Genomic DNA, 17,904 nt, shown 5'->3' on the forward strand with positions numbered 1-17,904 from the left:
CACTCTATGAGAACTTTTAACAGCTGATCTTTCTTGGCATTCTTATTTTTGAGAAATGCAAATTCTTTCATCTTGGTTTCTACTCCAATCAATCGAGTCTCCATTCCATTTAGTTTACATTTGCTTCCAGAGTTTTCATCTGGTTGAAGAGAAATTCCAAAGTATTGTTCGTTGCTTGGTCCTTTTTTGGTCCCATTGCTCCAAAGTTTTCTTCTTTTGCTCTTCTCTTGTACGAATAAAGCTAGTTTGTATTTAGTAATTTATATTTTGCATGTCTGTATGCCATTATCTCTCAGTTTGCAACAGTAACCTTGTGAGCAGAGCAGAGAACATCATACCCTCTTGGCTGCTTGAACGTCAAAATGAGGTTGATTGGTTGCATTGTATAAACTTTTTTTGAGCCACAAAAACTGGCACTATCTGCCAGTCAAGGATGACACGCATTGCTAAAGAAATAGGATGTAAGACTCGCTCCCACTCACTGGACCGGCGTGATTTTTACATTTTTACATCAACCTCTGTTATTTTGTCCACTGTTACGCATGAAATTATTAACCAAGATTAACCAAGTTAACCAAGATTAACCAAGATTAACCAAGATGGCGGCACACTCAGATGCTGCGGCTCACAGCTCTCCCCTACAGTGTATGTTTTTACGTTTTCTATGTGTCTATTTGTGGACTTTTTATATTTTTGCTTCGGCGGTACACCACTATAGCCAATAGGACGTCGTAGACATCGGCTATCGACATAAGACCGCAGTCTTGAGGGAATTTCAATACAGCCAAAACATCCCGGACGAACTAGCAATACCGCCGGACTCTCCGTGGATTGTTGTTGGGATTGGGAAGCGCCGCAGGCGGAGGAGGGAGAGGAAGCAGAAGCGAAGCCGCAGGTCCGGCCTCCTGCTAAGGCTAAAGAACCAACCGCACAAGCCACCCCTCCCGAGCCTGTATCTCACAAATGCCAGATCCCTCACCCACAAGATGGGAGATCTGGAACTACAGCTTGCGGGAAATTGCTATGTTCGTGACTGCTGTGCCCTCATTATCACGGAGACCTGGCTGAACCTGAAGATCCCCGATGCTAGCGTGCAGCTAGAAGGCCGTTCGCTACACCGCTGGACTGTGGACTCCCGCAAAAATAGAGGTGGGGAGCTCTGTATCTACATGCATGAGGACTGGTGCAACAACAGCAGCATCATAGTGAAGCACTGCTCCACCGATATTGAGTACGTCTGTTAGATGTCGGCCCTATTTAATACCGAGAGAGATAACAGTGCTGATCATCACCGCTGTTTACATCCCGCCAAATGCTAACGCTAGCGCGGCGCTCTCTCACCTGCTGAACACCATCAATGAACAGCAGCGGGCCCACCCCGATGGCGTTCACATAATAGTAGGAGACGTTAATAAGAACAATCTGAAGACTGTGCTTCCACAGTTCCACCAGCACATTAAGTGCCCAATAAGAGGGGAAAGGACTTTTAGTCCACGTGTACTCCAAAATCAAGCACGGGTACAGAGCCATGCCCCTCCCCCACCTCGGACAGTCAGACCATCTCTCCTTGCTACTCATCCCCACATTAGTTCCTCTCAGACGCAGATCCAGGCCCACCACAAGGACTGTAACAACTTGGCCACGAAATGCACTCAGCCAACTCCAGGATTGCCTTCAAAACACAGACTGGGACCTATTTCACCACCAAGATATGGCTATGTTCACAGAGACAGTTCTGGACTACATCAAGTTCTGCATGGGAACTGTATGTGTGGACAAAACCATTCGCGTCTTTCCCAACCAGAAACCCTGGATGACCAGCCATGTTCGCTCACTCCTCAGGGCCCGTGACTCTGCCTTCAGGTCAGGCGACACAGCCCTTTACAACTCAACTCGGGCTGACCTGAAGAAAGGGATTAAAAAAGCCAAAGCGGACTACATGAGGAAGATGGAGTCCCACCTCGCCAGCAACAGACCACGAGAGGTGTGGCAGGGCATCCGGACCATCACCAACTTCAGGGGGCTTCTTTGCCCGCTTTGAATCACCACAGCCTCACTCACCTGCTGTAGCCCTCCCCCCACCCCCATCCACACCAGATCCCAGCACCCCTCCACTCACTGTAGAGGAGCAGGAGGTGAGGCGTGTGCTCCAGGCAGTAAATCCCAGGAAGGCCCCTGGTCCAGATGGAGTACCTGGCAAAGTGCTCAGAGCTTGCGCCCACCAGCTGTCCCTGATATTCTGCAGAATCTTTAACCTCTCGCTGGCACAAGCAGTCATCCCCACCTGCCTGAAGTCAGCCACAATAATCCCCATACCAAAAAAGTCACCCCAACCAGCCTCAACGACTACCGCCCTGTTGCCCTCACCCCGGTAATAATGAAGTGCTTCGAGAGACTGGTTCTCGAGCACATCAAGGACTGCCTCGCCCCACACTCGACCCCCATCAGTTCGCATACCGGGCGAACAGATCCACGGAGGACACATCACCATAGCTCTACATGCTGTGTTGAGTCACCTGGAACAGCAGCAGAGCTATGCGAGAATGCTCTTTGTGGACTACAGCTCATCTTTCAATACGATCATCCCAGACGTTCTGGTCACAAAGCTGGACACTCTGGGCCTCCCCCCTCTCACATGCACCTGGATTAAAAACTAAAAACTCACGATAGAATGAGGCTGCGATAGGTGAACCGCGAAGTAGCGAGGGACTACTGTATTTAATTGAAATTGCTGATCCGAACAACCAATGATTTATAAAGGAAAATCTTGAAAATAATTAGGGGTGCCCAAACCTTTGCATACGACTGTACATATTTTGTAAAATACACTTTTGTTTGTTTGTCATTATACAGTTATACATCACAGAAATCTATGACGTGACTGGCAACCAGTTCAGGATGTCGCCCGCCTCCTGCCCAATAGGCTCTGGCACTCCTGCGAGCCCCGTGGGGAAAAGCGGTACAGATAATCGATGGGTAGATTAATGAATTAATGCTGGCTTGGAGGCGCAAGCATTTGCCTGGTTGACTACGTTCAGGTGTCAGTGTAGGACTACACGATGGTCATTGGTTGAGTGTATATGGACAAGGTGTGCCTGAGTGCTTCTTTGGAAAAAATACTTGTTTCTGAACTAAATCACACATCAGATTTAACTGGAAACACTGGATTCCAGGAAACGGGCCATGCACTGGCTCAAAGCAGAAAATGCTCGTTATGATGCCCATGAAGTCAGCAACCAATAAAACATTTGGGCAGAAAGTAGAAGTGGCAGGAGAATTTTTTTTTAAGGGCTGCTTAAGCTTTTCCAAAATATTTGACTGGATTTCCATTTCCACATATTTCCCTGAAGTGAAAAATATGTGAATAATTTTGTGCTACAGGACATGGGAACCTTGAAAAGGCAAAGGAGGATAAATGCCATGTCTTTTTGTTGGCTGTGATGCAACAGTTTTAGCATTTGTGTAAAACAAGCTTGTGATCTGAAAAATGCTTTGTTTAGTCAATTTCTTAATTGACAACTAAAGCAATATTTTACATCAATGTGGAGTCACAATTTTGTGATTTTTTTTTTCATAAGAACACAAACAGGGCATACTTACAGTGGCACCTCCATTCCTTCCCTGTAAAACAAAATAAATAATTACATTTTACTCACTTGTTCACATGCTTACATACGTGTACACACACCAAAAAGCTGTAGATTGCACTTGCATACCGGTACCTCGAAAAAAGTATTTGTCCTCATCTGAAAGTCTTTTTTTTTTTTTTTGCATAATTTCTGAGAACGTGCTCTCCAATAAAAGACAAATTGATACAAATCTCAATACATGTACATACGAATAAGGGTACGATTAAAATAGGATTAAAGGATGACTAGATTTTAAAGTGCTTTAATTCATTGTGGTCACATCTTTTATGCAATGTATTTTTACACAAATGCTCCATGTATAATGCAATACAAATATATTTTTATAGCACATTTTACAAAGCACTTCTCATATAGTAATGGGACAACCACAAAGGTAGTGAAAACAGTAAATTGAAGCACAAATCAATATACAGTAGCGGAACAATAACAGTCAGTCGAAAGCCAAAGAATAAGAATGGGTTATCAAATGAGTTTTAAAAATGGACAGGGACACATCTTTTAAGTCAAAACAAATATTCAGATTCAAATCATTTTTTGTTACATGGTTCTGAGCGATGTGCATCACTGCGGAGAAGCGCGGGAAGCGCGGCAGCCAGCCTGTCACAAATGAGGCAGGACAACCACGTGCAACACGGACTGTTTATTTAGGGCAGTGGTCTCCACCTCCCGACGATGAGCGAGGAGATCAAGACCTTCATCTCCAGATGCGACATCTGCAGGTCGGTGGACCCAAAACAACAGAAAGAGACACTACATCTACATGACATGGCCAGCAGACCCTGGGCCAAGGTAGGAGCAGATCTTTTCTCCTTCTACCACAAAGACTCTGGGCCAAGGTAGGAGCAGATCTTTTCTCCTTCTACAACAAAGACAATCTAATAACAGTGGATTATTATTCAAATTTCTGGGAGGTAGATTATCTGACACTAAGAGCGATACCGTTATCAGAAAACTAAAGGCTCACTTTGCCCGACAGGGGATACCTGACACTGTTATCTCAGATAATGGACCCCAATTTGCATCCTTAGAGTTCTAGCGCTTCAGCCAGAAGTGTGGCTTTGAACATAGGACATCGTCGCCAGGTTACCCACAGAGCAATGGGAAGGCAGAACCAGCAGTAAAGACCGCCAAGCGACTGATGCTGAAGGCTGCAGCAGTGAGACAGGATCCCTACTTAGCCATGCTGGATCATCGAAACACACCAAGCCAGGGTCTCAACACAAGCCCAGCACAGAGACTACTGAGCAGGAGGACCAGGACTCTGCTTGCCACAAAGAACACACTGCTGGAACCTGAGGTAACACATAACGACCAGGGACTGAAAAACAACAGGGAGACAAGAAAAGTACTACAACTGCACAGCAAAAGACATGGACATTCTTACAAATGGCGACAGTGTAAGAGTACAGCCCTGTGACACACACAAGAACTGGAGACCAGGGAAGGTGGTTCAGCAAGTGAGCCACAGATCATATGAGGTGGAGTTCGACTCAGGAGGGGTCCTGAGAAAGAATCGTCGCCACCTCAGACGAGGTCTCACAGAATGTTCTCCAACACAAGAGGCACCCACACAAACACCTACGGAGGATGCCTCATCATCGGATACCCCAGCAGGGGAACAAGGACACACACCAGATCGGGTCGGCAAGTTATCAGACCCCACTACCTGAAAGACTATACAGTATGGAAAAAAAAGACAAATTAATGTGTTTTATATGTTGGAAACGTTGTGTTGACACTCCTGAAATGTAATGTGTTTTGAACTTTGAGCCTAGAATTGCTTGTGTTTCTATAGATGTATTCTTTTATACTTGTTGCTGCACTTAATGCCCTACGTTAAAAGGAAAGGCCTTAACTTGAAAAAAGAAAAAGAACAATTTAACAATAGGATTGTTTATTAGTGAGTGTTGTGTTCCATGGGGACCACTTTTGAGTGTGACACAGTCCGTTAGAAAAAGGCTGTAACCTGTAACATGTTCAGAGAGGAATAAATATAGACGTTCAAGTAAGCAAGAACAACTGCTTTAACCTTCCATTATGTACAGTCGGGAACAGAACATAATGTAACAGAGGTGACTGACAAGCAGGGTGCTCACATCGTGATCAGGCAAACGGGAGGTAGATGTGTGTGTGTGTGTGTCAAGGCAGACAACCAGCCAGGTGTACCGCTACATAGCGGATCAGGCAAACGGGGATCAGGTGCGTGTGTCAAAGCAGACACAACGGCGAGGACTGACCAGTGAACGCCGTCTATATACATTCCTTAATCAGTATGGGACAGATGGTGGCAATCAATGCCGTTTAGCATGCACAGTTCTGTGTTGGCGACGTGCGCCAGGGTGAGAACGGAGGCGTGACACAGCCACGCATGAAGGAAAAATGCACCCTCGTGCAGAAAGAGTCGGGACAGCGGCAATAAGCGTTCACAGCTCGGGGCGTGCCTTTGAGCAATGTGCTTCACTGAGGACAAGTGTGGGGTGCGCAGCTAAAGCACTGCCGTCCAGGAGTCAGGACAGCAGCAATGAGGCCTGATCGCGCGAGGCGTGCCACTGAGCAATGTGCGTCACTGTGGACGTGACTGAGTTCAAGTGCGGCAGCCGGCCACACGTGAGGGAAGAAGCACCAACCGGTCTGTTCTTTTATTTACTGTAAAGCTACAATACATGCACAGAACAGTGTTGCTTTATTATTGTGTACTGGATCACAATGCAACAGGAGATTCATACGCAACCATGACTCACTTTGGTTTTGCTATGCATGATTGCATTGTTTGGCAAGGGAAACCCACTCTTCAAAAGGACTTCCATTAAACCCATACCCCTAGCGGCCATCTAGCCACCTAGGGCTGCGTGCTCAGTCCATTGCTCTTCACCCTGCTGACGCATGACTGCACTGCGACCTACAGCGACAACCGCATAGTGAAGTTTGCTGACGACACGACTCTGGTGGGTCTCATCACGAATGGCGACGAGACTCGGTACAGGTCGGAAGTTGACCTTCTGACCACGTGGTGCAGGGACAACAACCTCCTGCTGAACGTCAATAAGACCAAGGAAATCATTGTTGACTTCCGGAAGGGTCACACAACACACCTGCCGCTGATCATTGACGGTGCTGTGGTGGAGAGGGTGAGCTGCACCAAGTTCCTGGGGGTGCACATCAGTGAGGACCTCTCCTGGTCCGCAAACACCTCGTCACTGGCAAAGAAAGATCAGCGCCGCCTGTACTTCCTGCGGAAGCTCAGGCGTGCATGTGCTCCTCAGGCAGTCCTGTCTACATTCTACTGTGGCACCATTGAGAGCGTCCTCACCAGTTGCATCGCTGTCTGGGGTGGTAACTGCACTGAACAGAACTTGAAGGCCCTGCAGCGCATAGTGCATACGGCTGGTAAGATTATTGGTGCTTCGCTCCCCTCCCTGAAAGACATTTACACCTCCCATCTCGCCCGCAAGGCAACCTCGATTGCCAGAGATGTGAGTCACCCGGCTCACTCTTTGTTTGACCTTCTGCCCTCTGGGAAGAGGTACAGGAGCCTGCGCTCCCGCACCACCAGACTCGCCAACAGCTTCTTTCTCCAGGCTGTTAGGGCCCTGAACTCGCTACCCCCTTCTGCGTAGCGTGCGGCACTGTTGCGTTATTTTCGGGAATGTCTGCTGTACGCGCACTTGCTCCTTTTTTTTCTGCTCCTCTTATTTATTTATTTATTGTTGTGTTATTTATTCATTATTTATTCAGCACACTTTTGTTATACTTGTTTACTTGTTTGTCTGTTGTGAGCCATGTCTTGTCACCGTGGGATAGGGGGGAACAAAATTTCGGTTTCTTTGTGTGTCTTTGGCATGTGGAGAAATTGACAATAAAGCTGACTTTGACTTTGACTTTGACTTTGACTATGTGTTGGATATTTCAACACAGTGTTAATGTTTCTAAATAACATACATTTATATACCGTTTTGTTTTTAGCGGGTAGTTCTGGAATGCAACTCCCACGATAAATTAGTACCAATATATATTACTGTGTTTATAACATAATAAATAAGAGGAGCAAAAATGGAGCAAGTGTGCATACAGCAGACAGTCAGAATATAGCGTCCTGTACTTTTGCGCTATATTCTGACTGTCTGCTGTATGCACACTTGCTCCATTTTTGCTTCTCTTATTTATTATGTTATTTGTTTATTTATTATTTATTATTTATTCATCTGTCTGTCTTGTTTGTGCCTTCTTGTTTTTACTTTTTGTTTTGTTTACTTCTATGTATATTGTGTACTATGTCTTGTCACCGTGGGATAGTGGGAAACGTAATTTCGATCTCTTTGTATGTCTGGCATGTGAAGAAATTGACAATAAAGCAGACTTTGACTTTGACTTAACTTTTTTCAATTAAAAATGTCATTATTTGAACTGAGGGGCGGGGATCGGGTCATAAAACCTCCCTTAGCTTCCACGTGAGACCTGAGGCGTGTCTGGCATCTGCCACACTCGATGCCTCTTCCTGCCTCACCATGTTGGATTTTTTCCCCAGCTCTTGTTTGTTTTCGCTATTGGCTTTTCTCCCTTGTCTATTGGCTCACCTGCTTTGGTCTCTGGCGTTTTATGACTGCTGGAATTCCAGAGGGCCTGGGTGGGGCCTGCTTTTTTTGTCGCACTGCTAGCACATGGGCGGGGCTAGGCACATACTCAGGACCAAGTGACCACACGCTTCCTTTTTTTCGTTTGTTTTTTGGCTATAAGTCAGCACGTCAGTTGCATTAACTTCCATCCTGAGAAGCATTATCCTACAAGCGTATTTTACTGGGTGTTGTTGAATGGAAGCACACCCAGAATATGTAACAAGTTTGACGTCATAAGATGGCGCCACGGATGGCCGCCTCGGTAACTCGCTCTCTGCTACTTTGTGTTATTTTGTGTGTGTTTTGCGTCTTCTGCTGCCCATCCCGGATCACTTTTGGCAGAGAAGAACTGTTAAACATCGGACAGTCTTCTCCTGGTACTTTCTCTCCGGTTTTCACTGACGCAGGCTGTTTGACGGGGGTTTTAGCCGAAGCTGCGGCGCTCTACAAGCTATGCCGAATACGGCGGCGTGGCAAGTGAGCCCTCGTGAAGTTGAGGCAGAGAGGGTTCCTTGCTTCCCAGCCATCAGTTCTTCTGGCGAATGTCTGCTCCCTGGCCATCAAGATGGACGAACTGCTGCTTCTCATTCCAAGGAACCCGGACCTTAGCAGATCCGCCGCCCTGTGCTTCACCGAAATGTGGCTCACCGAACACATCCCCCACCTCGACGTAGAGCTAACTGGGTTTCGGCTACACGCGCAGATCACAGCACGGAGCTCACAGGAAAAACAAAGGGAGGTGGTCTATGTTTCTACATTAATAAAGTTTGGTGTACTGAGGTCACAGTGATGAAAGAGTCTTGCAGCCCTCTCCTAGAGACACTTTATAAACTGCCGGCCGTTTTATTCACCACATGAGTTCTCCTTGATTGTAATGGCGGCTGTTTACATTCCACCACATGCATGTGCGATCGAAGCCACGCAGCTGCTGGCTGACTAGGTAACAAACATGGAGAAAAACTAAAAATTCACTGATCATTGTTTTGGGTGATTTTAACAGAGCGAACCTCACACAGAAACTCCCCAAATACAGACAGCACATAGCATGTCCCACCAGAGGGACACAGACACTGGACCACTGCTACTCCGTAATAAAGGACGCATACCGCTCTGTGCCCCGTGCAGCTTTAGGACTCTCGGACCATTGTCTAGTTCATCTGATCCCAACCTACAGGCAGAAATTAAAAACTTCTAAGCCTGTGGTGAGGACTGTGGGGAAATGGACAGTGGAGTCAAAGCAAGACCTCCAAGCCTGCTTTGACTGCACTGATTAGGGTGTTTTTGAAGCTGCAACTTCAGACCTGCATGAACTCACCGATACTGTGACATAATACATCAACTTTTGTGAGGACTTGTGTGTGCAGACAAAGACCTTCTGCACGTACAGCAACAAATCGTGGTTTACACCAAACCTCAGGATGCTGTGCAAAGGCAAGGAGGAGGCCTACAGGAGTGGGCCCGTGACCTGTTCAGACAGGCCAGGAACACACTGACCCAAGAGATAAGGAAAGCCAAAAGGAGCTATGGACAGAGTTTGGAGAGACATCTCTCTGCCAATCCTGATCTCTCATCAGTGTGGAAAGGCCTGCAGAGGATCACGGGCTTCAAGACCAAACCCCCCTATCCCCACTGATCTGTGGAGAACCCAAGGTTTGCAAACTAGCTAAACAGGTTTGACTGCAGGTTTGAACGGTCCAGCCACATAACGAGACCTCCTGCATCACAATCAACTACCACACCTCCCCCCACAACCCCCCTGATCACACCTCCATCGCCGTTATCAACTACTCTCTCTCGTTCAGAAGCCCCACGCGCGCACTTCAGATACGCGAGGAAGCATGTCAAATGTTCCGGAGACAGAAGGTCAGGAAGGCACCAGGCCCAGACAGCGTGTCCCCCTCCTGCCTGAAAGTCAGTGCTGAACAGCTCCTTCGCACGGATATTCAACCGTTCCCTGGAGCTGTGCATCAAAAGCTCCACCCTCGTACCGGTGGCCAAAAAGCTTGCCATCACAGGATTGAATGATTACAGACCTGTCACCCTGACATCTGTGGTCAGGAAATCCTTTAAGAGGCTAGTGTTGAGCCACCTGAAGGACATCACGGGTCCCCTGCTCGACCCCCAGCAGTTTGTCTACCGGGCAAACAGGTCGATGGACGATGTGGTCAACATGGGGCTACACTACATTCTGCTCCACCGAGACATCCCAGGAACGTACGCCAGGATCCTGTTTGTGGACCAACCTCCCATCTATCCAAGACTTGTACCAGGACCAGGAAACGTGCAAGTAACATCTCTATAGACCCTTCTCACCCAGGTCACAGTCTGTTTGAACTACTCCCCTCCAGACGGCGTTACAGAGCGCTGTACATGAAAACCAGCAGACAAAGACACAGCTTCTTCCCCCAGGCTGTCACTCTGATGAACTCACACCACTCAGAGTCTCAGAGACATCACAGGGCAATAACATCCTGCTCTTGCCACTTAAATGTTGTTAGTCACCTGAATGTTGTTAGTCACGTAAATGTTGTACAGGGGCTGAGATCAACCGGATCCAAATTCCTTGTTTGGAATCCACAAACTTGGCCAATAAAGCTGATTCTGATGTTCACCAAAATGTTTTGAGTTTAATCACTGAAATGGAGGATTGATTACCGTATTTATTCTAATTATTGCCCATATTCTAATAATAGCCTAGTGTGTGTTAGCGATGACATAAATAATGTGTCATTGCGCAAGTTTAAATATGACTGATTTGACAGCACTCGAATGTCCCTTTTAAATTGTTTTTCTCCATAAACTATGATACAATTACACTCGTCACTCCACTACAATATCCTCACACAATTACGTTATTGGGGCGTGCGCTCGAACAAGACGATTGCGATAACATGACGTGCGCAACATGTGATGTACGACGGTAACGTGTCGCATCGATGGAGCGTCAATTGATGCACCCCGCTGTTAGAGGTAGATCAAAACAGCCGCTGTTCTAGTGTTACGAACACCAGTGAGATGCAGGTATTGCATACTACATAAGGAAAATATACATTTTAGTGCCCCTTGGCGATCGGACAAAAAGTGTTCTCTATTAATCGGGGGTTGGAGATAAACCTTCTCTAATTATCGCCCTGGGCGATAATTAGAATAAATACGGTATCTTGAATTCCCAGTCTGCATGACACCAGCTAGAATAATCCACATTTGGCCCCAGCATTATCTATACCAGGGGTGTCCAAACTTTTTGCAAGGAGGGCCAGATTTAATAACGTGAAGGGGCCAATAGTTTTTTTCTGACTTTTTTAACTACAAAAATTTCATGCAAATACAGTGGAGCCTCGGTTTTCGACCACAATCTGTTCCAGAAGGCTGTTTAGGAAGTGAATCGTTCGAATTCCTAATCATGTTTTCCCATTACAAATAATGGTAACAAATTTAATCCGTTCCAAGCCAAAAAAAACGTTTTTTTAAAGCATTTTTTTATTTTATACCATAAACTGCATAAATAAGTGAGTAGGTAAGGTATAAATAAATAATATAAATAATAAATTGAATTAATAGTAGGCTAGGCTGGGGAATGTATTGCCGTATCTGTAGCAACTTGCTTGTGTGTTTCATTCTAATAATAAAATACCAGCTCAGTGGCCTAGTAGTAGAGTGTCCGCCCTGAGACTGGAAGGTTGTGGGTTCAAACCCCGGCCGGGTCATACCAAAGACTATAAAAATGGGACCCATTGCCTCCCTGCTTGGCACTCAGCATTAAGGGTTGGAATTGGGGGGTTAGATCACCAAATGATTCCCGAGCGCGGCACCGCTGCTGCTCACTCCTCCCCTCTCCCCCAGGGGATGGATTAAAATCACATGGGGATGGGTTAAATGCAGAGGACAAATTTCACCACACCCAGATGTGTGTGTGACAATGATCATTGGGACTTTAACTTTTAAAATATATCTTTTTAAATTGAGGGAAAAAAAGCACATCAAAACATTTTTTTTTTATTTTTACCAATGAAAGACAAATATCATGTGAAAGAAAACAGCAAAAACATTTTCTTAATTTCAAAAAGGCAAGCACAGTCGCCCCTCTCGCAACATCACTTCCTTTAAGAGTGTTGGAAATAATATACTTTTTATCATTGGATTCTATGTAACTACTTTTGTGTGCAAGATTCTCCGCAGTATGTGACCAATCTGGCCTCGTGAAAATGACTTGGGGGCATATGGCAGTCATTAGCCGCGCTATACAATAAGCCCCACAGTTAGCTAGACATGTGCAGATCATGAGATTGTCATGGGACGGATGAAGCGGACAAAGGTCATGAGTACGGCACAGCAATGTATTCCCAGAGGTACTAAAGACTACGTCTTTGTTGAGCTAATGGTCATGAGACGTCCATACTGCCCACTCCATAAGAGTACCCCCTGTGTTCTGTGGTAATGGGATATAACTATGGAATGTTCTTCCTGTCTGGAAACCTATTCGACCATGTACACTTGCCCCTTTGTTTCTCTCTCAATAAAAGGCACGGCTAAATTCGAGCAGAGCGCGTATTCTCAGCCACACTTGCTGCGTGTGTTTGGGGTGCGCCCTTCTGCGCAGAAGAAAACGCTAAGCCAAAAAGACCTACCGCCTCTGAGATTGATTTCAGATAAATGTTGTAAACCCAACATTTTTGGGGGCTCGTCTGGGATTTCCTGAAAAGCTGCTCGCTGATCCGAAGAGTGTTGAAGACGCCGAATCCGTGCACGCCAGAGGTCACAGGACGCCTGAAGGAAAGCCCTGGGGAACAATGTTCATCCACCAGGCCGGCGTCCGGTTCAGCACCTCTCGGCAGCGATGATTGACGGAAACTTCAAAAGAAATCTCTCAGAGACTCGGTGAGACCTCTTTGTTGGCTGCGTGGTTGGGGTATTTTAGTCCCCAGAAAAAGGGTACCTGGGTAAGGACGGCGGAGTCCTTGTTGTGAATTCCAAGTGATAGGAATTCGGTCTACAGATGGAACTTGTGGACGGAAGTACACCTCGTTGTGTTAAGAAAATTCCGCGGTGTGAATGTGTACGAATGGTAGCACGTATCACTCGCTATTGTGCTGCATGTAACATGGTGGGAAGAAATGGCAAATTTCTGTGGAATTCCTCACCAGAAAACTGGTCAAAGCAGGAATTACCACAGAAAGTTGTTATTGCACTAAAGAAACATTCCATCTTTAGAAATCCCTATGATTTAAATGTTGAACTAAATTGATTACAATGGGGGGCCGTTTAAGTGTTACTGACAATGTATTAGGGGATGAGAAGTATACGTTAAATAAGTTACCAAACTTGAGGCCGCAAGTATGATTGTCAGACAATGAAGCTATAGTGCGTAGGCGCACTGTTAGGCGTGGCTCAAGAGGAGGAGCCTGAGGCAGAAGCTGCTTCTGCTCCTATGCAAAACATGCATCTAATTTAAAAGACCTGAACCCCCCCCATATAATAGCAAAATATATCATGGTCAGTCAATAAGAACTCCTACCAAACAAGAAGCATGACCAAGGCTGTTAAATTTCCCCAAAGTATAAATGACGCTGATGTATGCGAATGATACAGTTGTCAAACCTTATTGAAAGGCCAGTAATGTGAGAAAAAATAAATAAAAATAGTAAAACCAAAACATCAAATAGAGGAAGACGTTTGCGCAGCATTGTTTGTTGATGTTGTTTGTGCACTGTGTTTTGTTGTGGGCCTTTGTGTTGTCCTTGTGTTCTCTGTGTGTTTATGTGTGTCTATGGTTCAATGGTTCAAGATGGCGGCGCGTGCACACGCAGCGGCCACTCTCTGTCCCGTTCGGTGTTTTGTGAGTGTTTACTGAGTGTTTGTCCGGCAGTTTTGTGTGTATTCGTCTCGTGTGATACGTCGTGCTACTAGTGCGGCGGGCATGTTCTGCTCAACATCGGCGGAAGTGGGTTTTATGGCGTTCTGGACTTTGGTGCAGAGAGATTAAGGGCGCTCGGACTGCTTCGTCATGGAGCGACGCCGGACTGGCCTGCTCTTCCTCCACCGGTTGGACTGCGTCCTGAGCTCGGACTGCTCCGTCCTGGAGCATTGTTGGGATGCGTCGGCAGCGGGTCTGCGAGGCAGCGGGAGAGGAGCCAGCGCGGAGACGTCTGGCCAGGCTTGCGGCCAACCCAGCTCGCTCAGCCGTGCCTTCCATTCTCCTGGCGTACGTTCGTTCGCGGGACAAGATGGGTTGCGTTCGCCTGATAGGATCCACGAACCGGACAGTGCGTGCCTGCTGTGTGCTCGTGTTCACAGTGGCCTGGTTGACTGTCATCTTACCGGAGTCTGCCGTGCATCGGGAGCGGCTAGCGTGCTATCACGCTTATTGTTCATTGATTTTGACTTCTTGTGTTATTTTTCCTGTGTTGTTTACTTGTATGTGCGTTGTGAACTCTGTCTTGTCACCCTGGGATAGTGAGAAACGTAATTTCGATCTCTTTGTGTGTCTTGACATGCGGAGGAATTGACAGTAAAGGAGACTTAGACTTAGACTTAGACTATGTGTTAAAATTTTGAAATTGGCTAAAATAGTGTGCAAGGAAAGTTACTAGACTGGGGTCTATTCGATTTGCACTGCAAGAAAAAATAAAATAAAAAAGGAGACATTAAAACTGGAAAATGCAATTTTTGGAGAAACTGGGGTAAATACTAAATAAATATGAATATTCATAATAAAAAATGAATAAATACTTAGGAGATGCAACAGAATGATGTTCGAGCAGAATTGAATCAGTTGAAACATCTAGAACTTAGAGGTGAAATATGAATTTTGTAAAATTTTGCAGAAATTTTAATCAATCTTTTATTCGCCAAGTTTGAGCATGCCATAGCATTACAAAGAAGTAATAATTTAACGTGAAAATATGAATTTTTTAATTTTGCAATTTCGGGAATGTTTAAAAACGTTCCCAGTGTGATTTAAATGGGCTGAATGATGTGAATTTCAAACTGGGACAATGTAAAGGTGAAATGTAGAATTTGCCTTTAAGAATGAGTGGAAGGAAAATTGCCCTAAATTTGCAAATTTTGTGGAAATGAATAGCTTATGGAATTAATTGAATGCAAACATCTTTTGAGTGAATTTTTGGAATATGTCAAAATCGGAATGAGTGGGTTGTTTTACCAAGAACCTTGAGATAGGACAGTTTCAAATGAGGACTGTGAATTAAAAATGATGTAGTATGACTGTGTGGACAGCTTGAAGAGAGGTTGAGGAGAGTGAGAACAGTGCATGCGTGCGTGCCTGTGTGTGTGTGCGCGTGTGTGAGATGCAAATGAGCAGGAATGAATGACAAGATACAGCTTGACTGGTTGACGTTGTTGGAGACTACTATGTGAAAAGTAGTAGAACAACTTTGAAGAAAGAATGATTTTGAGCATATTTAATGCTAAGAAAAGAAAATAGGGCTTATTTCACAGTGGTTGACTGATTATCATGAATTGAATGGCTCGTTTTAGGCTTTCATCTAAAAGTCAACTCAAGTTTTTTTGTATAGCCCTAAATCACAAACAGTCTCAAAGGGCTCCATATAGAGAAAAATTCAAGTTTTCGTCTACAATGATGATAATTGCTTTTGAAACAAAGGAAGTGTAAGGATGAGATTCCTTTCTCCTCATGCAACATTTAGGCCAGAGAGGAAGTGAAGTCAAGTAACAGAAGTTAGGATGGGTAAAAACCAGAAATAAACTATCTTGGTTTACTCTCAGCGAAAGGGAGAGTAGGGAACAGGTTATATTAGACACACCACGACCTGTCACGAAGAACAACTGATGTTTTTTTTTGTCATTACTGCAGAGCTTGGGCTCCATGCTATGCTGAAATTGCTAAGCCACTAACAGGAGTGGCTCATGGACAGCCGTTAGCAGTCAAATATACATTCGGGTGGACACCAAAAAGTAGAAGAAGGATTGACAAGATTGAAAATGATATTAGTTCAAACAACAAAGGGTGTGATAATGGATAAGGTGCTATTGACGATGTCAATAACAAAACTGTTTTGCCAAAATGACTTTTAAGGCAACGCCTGTTGTGTCACTTATGTGACAACAGGGGGGGGGGGGGGAGATGAGTTATTAGTTACCTATTAGTTACCTTTGGTTTAGATTCTTGAAAAAAAAAAAAATTTAAGCATGTCCTGTTTGTGTGAAACATGATCCACACAGGAACCTAAAAGAAACTCTATATGAAAATTCGAAGATTCGAATAGTGGAGCCTAACAGGAACATGGAAAAAGTGAACAGCTGAGAAATGGCCTTCGATGTACCGGCAGTGAATTATAAATTCAGGACAGTTCAGTAATATCTGTAAAGTGAGCATAACACCATTAATACTGAGGTCAAAATAGAGATGATACGAGGCAAAATTTGGAAACTAGATCAGAAATTGAAGGCTCAAATCAGGAAAGGTGGAAAGGTAATAGAGAGAATGGCATAAAATCAAAGTTAGGAAAACAAAAGATAGATAGTAGCCTGAAAATAGGAGGAGTTTGTGGAAATTACAGTATAATTGAGAGAAATCACAGTTAAGACTTGCAATTTAAGTTTAGGGTAATCTGTCAATTTAAAATGGTTCAAATGAGGTCCATCACAATACATCCGAGCGCTCATGAAGGAAAGGCGCTGTCCTTCTCAGGTAGATTAGATTATTGATAATAGTAGAATTTGAAGTTTGATTAACAGAAGGCACTATGGAATTTATGTCAAATTGGAAGATGATATTTAAGTTTGGTATCCCAGTCTGTCTTTTTCAGTATCCATCAGTGACTCTGAAACTCGATCCCGAGACTCCACCGACAGCTGAGAACATCAAGAAAAATGGTGCATGGCTCTAAGGCACCTTTGACCTTTGCAAGAGCAAAGAAGGACTAAATTTGTGCTTGGGGGGGAGCACAACGCTTCTGGAGGAGAACGACATCCTCGGCGGCGGAGTACAAAGAGTGAAGGAACTCACAAGATGAGAATGGACTCAGTTGAAAATGGACTCATCCAAGAGTGAGGGATGAGTTGACTCTGAGACTACAACCAAAGATAACAACCTGACAATGAGGTGCGGCGAAAGACACACAAGACCTGAAAGATGCATCAAGCTGCTGGGACGTTATCAAACTTGGTGGAGCTTGGGTCAGAGTGGATGGAACCTTGCTTGGGCACTGAGTTTGACACAACTGAGGAGTCTTACTAAAAAATAAATAAGGAACAAATTGTGTAGTGTTACGAAGAAAGAAAAAGTATCATAGTCAGAGGATAAATTTGGATGAAACAGATAGGCTAAAATTGTAAGAAATAAGAGTAGAATCACATTTATAGCCCATCCAGCTTAACAATTAGACATTTAGTCATTAACAGTTCGGAGAAGGAAAAATAGGGCATTAGGATCTACTAGGATGCAGTCAAAAGGTGATTAGATTATTCAATGGAGGTAATTAATAAAGTAGAAGTTAATCACACCTCATAGGGAAATTCTGGTGTCAAAACAAAAAGTTTGATAAGATCAAGGAATAACAGCCATGAAAACTTTTGACAGTTAAGAATAACACTGCATGAGACTCACACCAAGTGACAGTGAACGCGATGACAAATGTGATAGGACTCGGAAAACAAAT

General features: G+C 44.8%; 1 protein-coding gene across 2 annotated transcripts in view; it reads right to left on the minus strand.

Moving 5' to 3' along the window:
* The window catches only part of tctn1 (tectonic family member 1), a 253,262-nt gene that overhangs the window by 56,686 nt on the left and 178,672 nt on the right, over positions 1 to 17,904 (minus strand). For both annotated transcript variants that reach the window (XM_068651907.1, XM_068651906.1), the window contains exon 7: positions 3,601 to 3,621. In XM_068651907.1, the coding sequence (XP_068508008.1) occupies positions 3,601 to 3,621 (21 nt within the window). The remainder of the gene's footprint in view (positions 1 to 3,600; positions 3,622 to 17,904) is intronic.

This window comes from Syngnathus scovelli, chromosome 1 (assembly GCF_024217435.2).
Source record: "Syngnathus scovelli strain Florida chromosome 1, RoL_Ssco_1.2, whole genome shotgun sequence".
Taxonomy (NCBI): domain Eukaryota; kingdom Metazoa; phylum Chordata; class Actinopteri; order Syngnathiformes; family Syngnathidae; genus Syngnathus; species Syngnathus scovelli.